The 12,211-nt window shown below is 39.2% G+C and overlaps 1 protein-coding gene across 1 annotated transcript in view; it reads left to right on the top strand.

Moving 5' to 3' along the window:
• The window catches only part of ELAPOR2 (endosome-lysosome associated apoptosis and autophagy regulator family member 2), a gene marked incomplete at its 3' end in the record, with an annotated part of 288,322 nt that overhangs the window by 241,996 nt on the left and 34,115 nt on the right, over positions 1-12,211 (top strand). Inside the window, exons 13-16 of the mRNA XM_082846355.1 lie at positions 1,255-1,435; positions 3,115-3,243; positions 8,663-8,753; positions 9,366-9,468. Coding sequence (XP_082702481.1) covers positions 1,255-1,435; positions 3,115-3,243; positions 8,663-8,753; positions 9,366-9,468 — 504 coding nt within the window. The remainder of the gene's footprint in view (positions 1-1,254; positions 1,436-3,114; positions 3,244-8,662; positions 8,754-9,365; positions 9,469-12,211) is intronic.

Genomic DNA, 12,211 nt, shown 5'->3' with positions numbered 1-12,211 from the left:
CCATAAATGCAGAGAGAGAGAGAGTTGTAAAAAGAAAAAAAATGTTGTTTATACTTCTGTTGAGACTTCTACTTTTTAAACCGTGTTCTTAAGTAACCTTCATTAGATAAGGTAACCTATTCGTCCGTAAGGGAATATTTGAGAATGAAATCGAGTGGCCGTAAGGGCTCACTATAGATGACTTCTTCTTAACTGGAAATAACTGTAGAGAATTGCCTTTAATTTTGGGTCTCCTGCTTCAGTATTAGACTTATCATTGCAGAAGCTGTTGTAAAGGAGAAGCAGTACTTTCAGCCGACCGTATGTCTAACGAGGGAACCCTTAGTCTCTTTTTAAAAACGATATTAAGTTATGAAAGAGTTGATTTTTCTCTTTGCATTTAGAATGCCTTTTATGTTTTTCACTGTGCATATAAATTTTGTTTTGAAACGGCTGACCCACTTAATGTTTCTGGTTCCAAAAGACAATGATTTTATAATCACAGTTTTCTGGGTTTGGCTGAGTTGTAGCTACTTAGTTGTATCTTGTTTTGTTTTGGGGGGTGTGCATGTGTGAGAGAGAGGAAAAGTTGAAAAGACTACCCTCCATGAAGGTAGATGTGATCTTAATCCTGTGGTTTGGAGCACAGGGCCTAGAAGCCTCAGGAGGAAATATTTTAGCTACAGCTCTTGTAGGCCAACATCAGGTTATTGGAAAAGACTCCGAGAGCATCTACCAGTGTTTATGAAATAACGGGATTGCAATGTGAAGCTAGAGATATTCTTCTAAAAAAATGACCATTTTGTTTTGTGATCGCTGTGTGCAAAGCATGATGATGTGTGTTGTAGGTAGGGGAAAGGAAGAGAGTAGTGGGGGTCTCAGCGTGAGAAAGGGAGTCTGCATACAAACTTAGGGCAGTTAGGGAATAAAGTGAACAGTGGCTAGAAGAGTGAGGGCTGCAAGCATGTTCTGTGTATTTTAGAGAGGAATTTCACGATGAGGCCATGCTGTGTATGACGTAAGGCCTCCTGCAGCTTAGTGTAAAAACATTTGGAGGTAATGGTCATTTCCCCACCGAAGTGCTTTTTTCTTTTTGTCTCATTTTGTTACTAAAGTTTTAGATTCTCTTCAGCTGGCCCTTCTATTCTATCACTGTTTGGACTTTACCTAATCTTTACCATGTCAATTTAACATGTTTGTTATTGGAAGTTTAAAGCAAATAAAGCATGTTATATGACTTGCAAGCCTTTTTTTTTTTTTTTCCTCTCTCTCTAGACACAGATAATGTACAAGTGGATAGAGCCCAAGATCTGCCGGGAGGATCTCACAGATGCTATTAGGTTGCCCCCTTCTGGAGAGAAGAAGGATTGTCCACCTTGCAACCCTGGATTTTATAACAATGGATCTTCTTCTTGCCATCCCTGCCCTCCTGGAACGTTTTCGGATGGAACAAAGGGTACGTGATATCAGCTGGTTCAAGAGTTGGACCTTGAGTGAAATAAACTTGTTGGACCACATTGACATTGTCCTGAATTGTTTTTATGGAATTTTTTTTTTTTTGCGGTACGCGGGCCTCTCACTGCTGTGGCCTCTCCAGTTGCGGAGCACAGGCTCCGGACGCGCAGGCTCAGCGGCCATGGCTCACGGGCCCAGCCGCTCCGTGGCATGTGGGATCTTCCCAGACTGGAGCACGAACCCGTGTCCCCTGCATCGGCAGGCGGACTCTCAACCATTGCGCCACCAGGGAAGCCCCGGAAAAATTTTAAAACACATAATTTTCTTATCTCACAGACTGAAGAAGCGTTAAGAAATATAAGGGAATTGTGAGACTGCAGTAGCTTATTCAACATAGCGTAAGGATAGTTTTTAACGGCATTTTTGTGTAACACACAACCTCTTAATGGGATGATGCTTTGGGTATTTATAAGAAAATTCCACCAGTTTAAGTGATGATGGATAAGCGCTCCTTCTCCAGTGTGTGTGCACACATGTATTGATACAAGCATAAAATACTTTTATTTCAACTGGAATAATCACATTTTGTGCTACAATAATAGCAAAAATTGATTATTTTGATCAGATAGCAATTAAAATAGTTCCTAAGTAGATTGTTTCATAGTGTACGTTTGGGAAGAATTTAGTACTTACCAAACAATAATAAAGTGGTTACGGAATTTGTTTCAGTTTTACTAGATAAAGATTACAGTGCATTTTTGTGGCAGGTGTCTTACTTGAATATAGCTGTGCTGTATACTTAATGTCCAGAGCCTCTGAGAGCATAAAAAGGACTCGAGAGTTGAATTGACTTGGGTTCAAATCCACTTGCTGCAGGCTACCAATAGTGTGATCTAGCCACTAATTTGAATTCAATTTTCTCATTTGTAAAATTGCAGACAATAATATCTAGCTCGTCATCACTGAGCAGGTTATATAAAAATGTCTCCTCCAGTACTTTGGTACCAGGAAATGCTTGTTCAATGAACATTTTCTCTCTCTCTCCCCTTCTTTAACTGTTGTGATAATGCCAAGTGTCTTGGCTAAATAAAAAAATGATTGTAAGAGACCCTTTTATTTAGTGTCATAGATGTTAATTTAAGTTAGGTTTATTTATAAATCTAACTCTTTCCACACCCCCTCAGCTCCCATCATCACTTTTAAGTATAGCCAGTATTTTGAATTTCAAGTAAATCAGTCCATAATTAAATGGTGTAATAGTCTGTTAAGTTTAGTAACTAGTAGGAAGGGTAGAATATTTCCTTATTTATGAGTTAGAGGAAACTGATTCTAAGATCACATGTAAGTGAACTTATTTCAGAATCACCCTTCTTATGGAAGGTAATTTCAGTATTAGCAGTTATTCCCAGAAATGCAAGGAAAAATTATCTTAAAAGATTTTGTGTTCTTTTCCTTTTTCATGTTAATCAAGTATGTATGTGCATACTCTATCCAGAATTATTTTTCTTTCTAGACTGCTCTTGAAAAAGTTGTTAGTTCTTAAGGGAATTGGTGGTTTACTATCTCTCCTTTCCACGTGCCTCTCTGCTAGTTAAAGTTTAGTAGTGCTTGGAACAGAGGAAGAGGAAGTTATCCGAATGTGATTTAATTGTAATTCTCTGCCCCATTTGTCTCCTGTAGAATGTAGACCATGTCCAGCAGGAACAGAGCCTGCACTTGGGTTTGAATATAAATGGTGGAATGTCCTTCCTGGCAACATGAAAACCTCCTGCTTCAATGTCGGGAATTCAAAGTGTGACGGAATGAATGGTAAGTTCAGAATCAGCCTTCTCAGTGTATTTTGGTGATAGAGACTCTTGGACTCACCTGTGTAAAAACACACTAAATATGGCTATGAGGAACTTCAATCTTAGCATCTGGCTACTTGCCTGTCTTCCCAGACCTCACATAAAAACAGTAAATATGATGTCATAGCCACATGACTGCCCTCTAAGAATATAAACTGTTTTGCATTTTTTTTGGAGTCAGTTTTGAAGTAGATGTTGCGGATCACCATTTATGGTTGTTATAAATACCAGAATAGATCACCAAGGGAGGCAATGAAATTTGTGTTGTTTGCCACTTGGAAGAGTCCTAGTGTATATATAACACTGTATGAAAGCATTTCTGCCTGGATTGGTTTTCTGGCTCAGCGCTGAGCCGTGAGGAGGGGTTACATCATCTTAACTCCCCTGGCCTATGAAGTCTGTGATCGTGTTTACAAATGTATATGAACCTCACTTACTGAAAACTTGGAAATATGGCAGAGTTCTGTAGGACGGTTGCTGAATTTTATTTGTTCTTACATTTTAAGTGCATGGTGAACCTACCACTTAGTTACTCTGCAATATTTGTTGGTCAAATGAATGACAATATCTATGTATGTGGTTTTTTTTGTTTGTTTGTTTTTTTGTGGTACGCGGGCCTCTCACTGTTGTGGCCTCTCCCGTTGCGGAGCACAGGCTCCGGACGCGCAGGCTCAGCGGCCATGGCTCACGGGCCCAGCTGCTCCGCGGCATGTGGGATCTTCCCGGACCGGGGCACGAACCTGCGTCCCCTGCATCGGCAGGCGGACTCTCAACCACTGCACCACCAGGGAAGCCTTATGTATGTGTTTTTAAACTTGACACTAGAAATAGGTGTTATAGATACTAGGGTTTTACACTAAAATGTGCCCTTTACTTTGATAAGCTCATTGGCATTTTTTTTTTATCAGTTCACTTTTTCTCAATACTGTATTTTAGGTCATTGTAAAAAAAGAAAAAAAAGCTTTCTGATCACATCTGTTTTAAATCAGCAGCTATCTGAAATAAACAGGCTTGGGAGGTAGGAAGTGAGATGTACACGTGAGTACTCAGGTTGACAAATCGTAGGTCCTTGAATAATTCTGGTTAAACAGATGCGTGAAAAAAAGCCTTTATACATAATGAACGTTATGGAATAGTACTCTTTATCAACTAATAATCCTGCTTCTGGGAATTTATCCTAAGGGAGAAGAAAAAAAATAACACAGCAGTAATAAAAACCCGACTATAAGGGTTTATGTTCCAAAAAGATCCTTTGCTTGAACTCTTAAGTTGAGGGAGGTTAAGACATAGGAAAAATAAGAATGGGAATGTATTGAAAGCATTGATGCATTTGCGTGTGTGTGCATGTGTGTGTATTCGCTTATTCGGGAGGATTATCTGGAACTTTTATTTAGTCTTTTAAAGGAGTTACTCTTAGTCTCTCATGACGGTATTTGATTTAGCCACTTGCTTAGTCATTCACTAGAGGCTGTAATTTAAATTTTTTCTGATTTTCAGAAATGTTCAATTATTAATTTAAAAAGTACACATCTCTGCAATATTTAGTATGTGATATTGAAAGAGCAGACAGTAATGTGAAAAATACAGAGGTAAAGGGTGATGTATATTTTTGTGACTGGTGGTACAGTAACCAAGCTCGGGAAAAGCAGCTCAAAATAATGGGGGTCAAAGCGAGAGGCCCAGGGCAGCCTGTCTCATGAAGTCGTTACTCCATCATGGAATTAAAGTGGATGTGCTCTGACCAACTTGACTGTGTGACTTGCAATACTTTGAGGTTCTTTTGTCTTGTCCATCTGAATTTACCACACTTGTGGAACAGGTGTGTAGAAGTACATCTTCCTGTACTGCAATTTTGCCCAAGAGGAATTCAGAGTTGTAAACAAATTAGTGTTTATTCGTGAAGCTTTCATGAGCATTACCTACAATACCAAAAATGGAAATAAGCTAAATTCCAGCAATATGATAATGTTTACAAGAGTTATGCTGTACCGATTGGATGAAATGTTATGTAATCATTAAAAATGACAGCAGATGGAAAACGATTTGGCAGCGTTTCAAGCATTTTGAATGGTCCCATCCTCCAACTCAATAATTCCACTTCTGGGAATTTATACCAAGGAAACAATGTGGCGTAAAGAAAGAAATTATGCAGAGATATGTTAATTTTAGTGTTATTTGTGAGAGTCAAAAATATGAGAAAACAAAGTTTTCAACAATGGGGTATGATTAAATAAAATGATGATATAACCATACAACATATTGTTAGCCCTTTAACACTAGATATAGAAAGGATTTTTAATGGGGAAGTATTTTGGATGTAATGATTATTAGAAAAGTGAGAAGATAATGCTAAATGAAAAACAGAAAATACAGTAAATTATAAATAAAACCTAAAGTATATTTTTAAGAAAATTCTGCACTAGAAAAAGAGAGAAAAGAAACACACTAAAATGTTCAGTCTATCACTTGGGGGTGGGAGGTTTCTGAGAAGTCTGAATTACTTCATTTTTTTCATTTAGTTTACTCTGTTTAATAAATATTCCTCATGTATACACATTGCTTTCAAAATCAGGATAACAGCACAAAATATTTGTTTAAAAATATATTTATTTGACCCAGTAGTTCTTTTACTGGGATTCTTTTCTAGAAAAATACAGAAAAGCTTTACCCAAAATATCTTCATTATAGTGTCACTTCTGCTCACTAAAAGATAAAACAGTCCAAATGGTTACATTGAATGTATGGTCAATAGGAGGTAAGTCCTGTAGTATGAGTGACTTAGTAAATTATGGGAATTAATTACATCTGTCTACATGATAAACTATTAATTTAGTTATTTAGCATGTTGGTGAAGACTTTATACATAAAAATGCTTATGCAATAATGTTAATTCATAAAACTATGAAACAAAATGTTACCAACAATAAGATCTCAGTTATGTAAAAACATGTATGCATCAAAAAGATAGTGAAAAGAAACACCTCAGAATGTTAACAGTAGTTTTTTCTGAGTGATGAGTTTATAAATAATTTTAGTTTTCATCTTCAGATTTTTCTGTAGCTTTCAAAATTTTATGATAAATATAAATATGATTTCTAAAACAAAAATAAATCTTAAAATAGAAATTGTGGGGCTTCCCTGGTGGCGCAGTGGTAAAGAATCCGCCTGCCAATGCAGGGGACACAGGTTCGAGCCCTGGTCCGGGAAGATCCCACATGCCACAGAGCGACTAAGCCCGTGCGCCACAACTACTGAGCCCGCGCTCTAGAGCACATGAGCCACAACTACTGAGCCTGCGTGTCACAACTACTGAAGCCCATGTGCCTAGAGCCCGTGCTCCGCAACAAGAGAAGCCACCGCAATGAGAAGCCCACGCACTGTAACGAAGAGTAGCCCCCGTTTGCTGCAACTAGAGAAAAGCCTGTGCGCGGCAACGAAGATCCATCGCAGCCAAAAATAAATAAATTTATAAAGAAAAAATAGAAATTGTGTATAGAAACATGGAGAATGTGGGATTCATTCTGAGGGATACAGCAAAAGACAAAGGTGCTGCAACAATGTATCACCAACTGGGGGGTTTAAAACAACAGAAATGTACCCTCTCACTTTCCAGAGACTAGAAATTTGAAAAGCAGGTATGGGCAGGGTCGTGTTCCTTCCGAAGAAAAGCATCTGTAGGAAGACCCTTCCTTGCATCTCCTAACTTCTAGTAGCTCCAGGCACTCTGTGGCCTGTGGCAGCATAGCCCGTCTCTGCCTCTGTCTTCACGTGAGCATCTTTTCCTTGTGTCTCTGTGTCTTTACACGGTGCTCTTCCTGTGTGTCTGTGTCTAAATCTCTCTCTTCTCATAAGGACACCAGTCATACTAAGGCTCACCCTAAGGACCTCATCTTAACTTGATTATATCTGCCAAGACTCTATTTCCGAATAAGGTCCATTCATGTGTACTGGGGATTAGAACGTCAGTATATGCTTCTTGGGAGGGGATACAGTAAAACCTGCAGCAACAGGCAATGTTCAAACATGAGGAATATTTGTTTCCTCTTGCAAGGATGTTGGTCCCCTCCAAACCTCCATGCTTGTCATCCATGTACTCCTTTCTTTTCTTTGGCCTTCTCTGCTGTTCCTTTGCCCCGCATGCCGTCTGAACACTAGGAAATGATCTTAGAGAAACCTTCGTAAATCCCCCCTTTCTTGGTGTAGAATTCCTCCACGTGGGAATATCCCTCTCCCTGTGACCCCCATCACAAGTTTTCAGTCTCTCTACGCTTAACTGCCTCTCACATTACTTACACTGCAGTCAAGGGCCTGGTGTCCCACTGGGTCAGACTGTTTTGTGGCTGTTCTTCTCTTAGCATTAGGAAGTGATAGCTGCTTACCTCTCTTCTCAACCACATGAACCTTTAGAGAGCAAAAATATTGGCATTTCTCTCTTACGCAGGTAGCTTCGTACATAACCATTCTTTGAACTAGCTTGATTTATGTATATTTCACATATCACCTTTCTGTGAACTGCTGATGATAACATTTGGAAAATTGCCACATCACCAGTACAGCACGGATATTAATCTCTTTCCCAGTTTCTCTCTTATGCCTGTTCAAGTAGCAGAAGTTGACATTTTCTTTTGGAGGTACAAGTGTCCATGTTAAACATTGCCATTAGTTAATAACCTTGCTCGATGGTGTGTGAGGGCTGCGTCTCCTTTCCTCATTTCATGGTGGCCGTTTCAGCCCATGGCACGCTGATGGTTTCTCTGCAGAAGACAGACCTCACGTCACCTTTTATGTGCATCTCTATTACCTCATACTATTAACAGTTGTTAGCTATGTCTCTCATAGTCTACTGATTCCATAGTGAGGGTGGACCCAGTCTTGTCTTTCTGTCCCTAAAGTAGGTCATGGTTCGTGGCATTCAGTGAAAGCAAGTTCACTGAGTGAATAAGTGAGTGAATGCAGAACAGGGGTTAAATTAGGGAACAACAATACAAGAAACTCTAGGAAAGAACCTCAGACCCCGCATCTTCATTGAGTAATTTGAAGTTTCTGTTTCCCATTGGTTACCTGAAGACTAGGATGTTTTCATCTTAGTATATCGAAATGGATAAAGACCATCTGTTCTAGTTAAAGAAAAATCATGCCTCATTGAGAAAACTGTTGTTAATTCGACCATTAAATACCTTTGATGCAAAAATATGCATTACTTGATTCTTCCTGGAGAATCATATGCAACGTTTTTATCGGTATCTAGGAGTCTACCTCTGCATGCCGTTTGCACCTGTAATCTAAAATTGGGAATTCTTTTTTTGTGGCCTTATATAAAAAGATTGTTGGAAATCATTACTGAAATTTTTACTGACAAAGATAACCTTTATCATTTCTAGGTTGGGAGGTGGCTGGAGATCATATCCAGAGTGGGGCTGGAGGTTCCGATAATGATTACCTGATCTTAAACTTGCATATCCCAGGATTTAAGTAAGGAAAACCAATTCTGATTCCCTTCTGTAGGAATCTTCATGCCTGTTTCCCTGCAGAAATAGATGAAGTAGGGCTGCCTTTATAAAATATATTAATATTGTGATGTGCGTAGCAAATAGCAAGCTGTGTAGGATAATGTATTATATTTAAGAATATCTATAGAAACTATAACTGTTCATTGCATATTAATTAGATGAAGCTAGAGTTTTAAAAAATACTCTATCCAAATATTACAAAAAACTGTGACTGTTGGATGCTTAATTCAGAGATCTTAGTCTAAGTCATTTGCAGGAGAATCTCTTGGTTTATTTATTTATTTTTCCTCGCAGTTCTGTCTGTAAAGTAGTATGTTACAAATTGTTTAATCCTTTTAGCCCCCCATGTTGAATTGCCCAGCAGGAGTCTTTTTCTTGCTGTAGGCTGGGTGGCAGCATTTACACCAGGAGATCTGAGCCTATTACCATGGTTGTGTAGACTCCATGCAGCAGTAGACTGCACGGAGAGGAGAGGAGAGCGTGGCTTTCAGCTTAATGAAAAAAGTGATGTAAACTTTTTCTAGATTGTATTCAGAACATGCTGTAAATATCGCAATTTTAATCTGTTAAATAGACCACCGACATCGATGACGGGAGCCATGGGCTCTGAACTGGGAAGAATAACCTTTGTGTTTGAGACCCTCTGTTCAGCCGACTGTATTCTGTACTTCATGGTGGTAAGTGGAAGAGGGGCCCTCAGAGGTGGATTTCTACGCTTAGCGTTCTCTTTGAAGTGTGACCCTATTTATACAAATCGCGATAAGAATCCCCATTTTTCTTCCCATTTTTAGGGTCTTCCAAAAACATCAAAAAGATATCTAAGGAACTCATTAAACATTATGTGGTGAAGTCCACAAAGGAAGTGTTCATTCCTTGTGGAGAGAACTGAGTGATGGGGCCTGGGTGACAGACAGAAGCCAGAAAATATTAATCCCCTAGGAAAGTCCTTCAAAAAAATATGCCACCAGCAGAGTGAAAATTCTCCCCTAGGAACCATTCAGCAATTGAGACCATCAGGAGGGAAAAGCATGTATTAATAAGTGAGGGCACAAAACAGTGGAGGTGGAGAGCTTTGGGAAAAGTAACACCCTTCCTTGTTAAGTAAATAAATGTAGACAAAGGATTTTGCTATGTACATGTCATAATTTTGCCCATTTTTTCCTAGATGTCCTATGAATCTCAACTAATAGCTTGAGAAAAAGTGGTAACACAAAATTTACTTAAGACCCCAGGGAGGTATTGGAAGGTTGTTGGCTAAGACTTTAATGTTATAATTAAGTAGTGACTTCATAGACATGAGTTGTTTTTTCCTTTTTCCAACAATCCTTTAGTAGCTAGTTAACAGTCCATTAACAGTGTCCTCCATGATATACAAGATATGTGGAGATTTAAATATCTGTTCAGGATTACTAGTAGCTTAAATGAAGGCAGACTATTTCGTTCTGAAAAAAAAAAGGACTTTGTGGGAGTCAAAGAAGATGAAGAATCTTCAACACGTCTATCTATGACACCACAAATAACCGAGCAGTCTTCAGTTCTCTTAGCTCTCCCTCCTTATTTCTTCAGTGTATTAGTTCCTCTTCATACTGAGTGCCATTACTGACAATTCAGACTCCCATTATCTCTCAGCAATAGTCTCTCTCTATTCTTCTCATCCCCATCCTCTCATAAATGCTGTTGTCAAACTTATCTCTATAAACATAAAAACAATAGTAGAGACAGCCACAACAAATCTACCCCCTCACCCTTAGTGGCTTTTTATTGCCTGAGGCAGCGGTTCTCAAAATGTGGTTCCTGGACCAGCATCATCTGGGAACTTGTTAGAAATGCACATTTCTGAGCCCCTTCCTAGTCTTTTTTTTTTTTTTTTTTTTTTTGCGGTACGCGGGCCTCTCAGTGCTGTGGCCTCTCCCGTTGCGGAGCACAGGCTCCGGACGCGCAGGCTCAGCGGCCATGGCTCACGGGCCCAGCCGCTCCGCGGCATGTGGGATCTTCCCGGACGGGGGCACGAACCCGCGTCCCCTGCATCGGCAGGCGGACTCTCAACCACTGTGCCACCAGGGAAGCACCCCTTTCCTAGTCTTAATGAGACACTCTGGTGATAGGGCCCAGCATTCTGTATTTTAGCAAGCCTTGAGGTTGGTTCTGAAGTGCGGTAAAGTTTGAGAACCAATAGCCTATGAACACACTTAAAATTCCTTAGCATGGCATCTGTATGGCTTTTGTACTCTTTGCTCAGCCTCTGTTACCAAACTGCTGTTACTACTCACCCCTCTTTAGACATCCTGAATTTGTTAGCGGAACACTCTGTACTTTTCCACTTCTCGTGCCTTGGCACACTCTAAGCTAGAATGACTTTCTTCATTTTGCTGTTTTGTCTGGTGAACTCCCGTTCATACTTCGAGGGCAGCTCAAACCTCACCTTTTCTGGGAAGCTTTCTCTTTATTCCTTTAAGTAAAGTTAACCACTCTCTCCAGTGTGCTCCTAAAACCCTTTGAGAAAACCCTACTTTAATTATGTGAATGTATTCATATATTTGTCTCTCTCTGTTGATCTAGCATTCCTGAGGGTAGGGATCATAGATACTTATTTTGGTAAATCAGTCTTAAGAGGTTTTTGCTCATAGCTGGATCCGTTAGTTTTCTTTACTGTGTGATTTGATTTCTGCACAGCAAATTTTGAGATATCAGCACCTAAATAACACATCAAAATGCTTTCAAAATCGTGTAGTGTTTTACAAAGGTAAGGTGGTATTATTTGCAGTAATGCAGTATGTTCCATTTATTATGGGAATAAACATCCAGAAAGTGTTCAGCAAAGCACTGTCTGTATATTATGAGCTCCTTTTAGGAAGCGGCATGTGTGATTATTGGGTTGTTTGGTCATGTGGGGAATTCTGTGACGTATGACAGGCATACTCTGTTGTTCCTACTTGTGGTGTGAACTCAAGACGCATGTCTTTATAGCGTATCTGATTACTTTATAACATGCTGTCGTCAGCGTTTCTATCATAGAAAGAAAGAGACATGTCTTGAGCCAGGCCACTGTATTATCAACATCTCGGATAACTAACGAAAACCTATCCAGATTCCTAAGTCATCTATTAGGGTTTCTGCAGGGAAGACTAATTAGAAAATTCAGAGTTAGTCTTGGTTTTTCATTTCAAATAAATTTAGATGTGTATTACATTATTTGCTTTACTTACTGCATTTGCTTTCTGACCACGTTAATGACATAATATTGGTGGAATGTCACACATTTATATAATATTCTAAATATTGAATTTAGCTAAGGAAATCAGAAATAAGATGTTACACAAATTAACCTGTTTGGAATTCAAGTATAAGCAAAAGAAGATTACATGAACATAAAATAACATTCTAGTTAATCTGCACTGGAAATTGCAAGTATAATTCAGG

The sequence above is a fragment of the Leucopleurus acutus genome (assembly GCF_964270905.1).
Source record: "Leucopleurus acutus genome assembly, chromosome: 9".
Taxonomy (NCBI): Eukaryota; Metazoa; Chordata; class Mammalia; order Artiodactyla; family Delphinidae; genus Leucopleurus; species Leucopleurus acutus.
The sequence above is the reverse complement of the archived record's forward strand: the minus strand, read 5'-3'. Positions and strand labels throughout refer to the sequence as shown.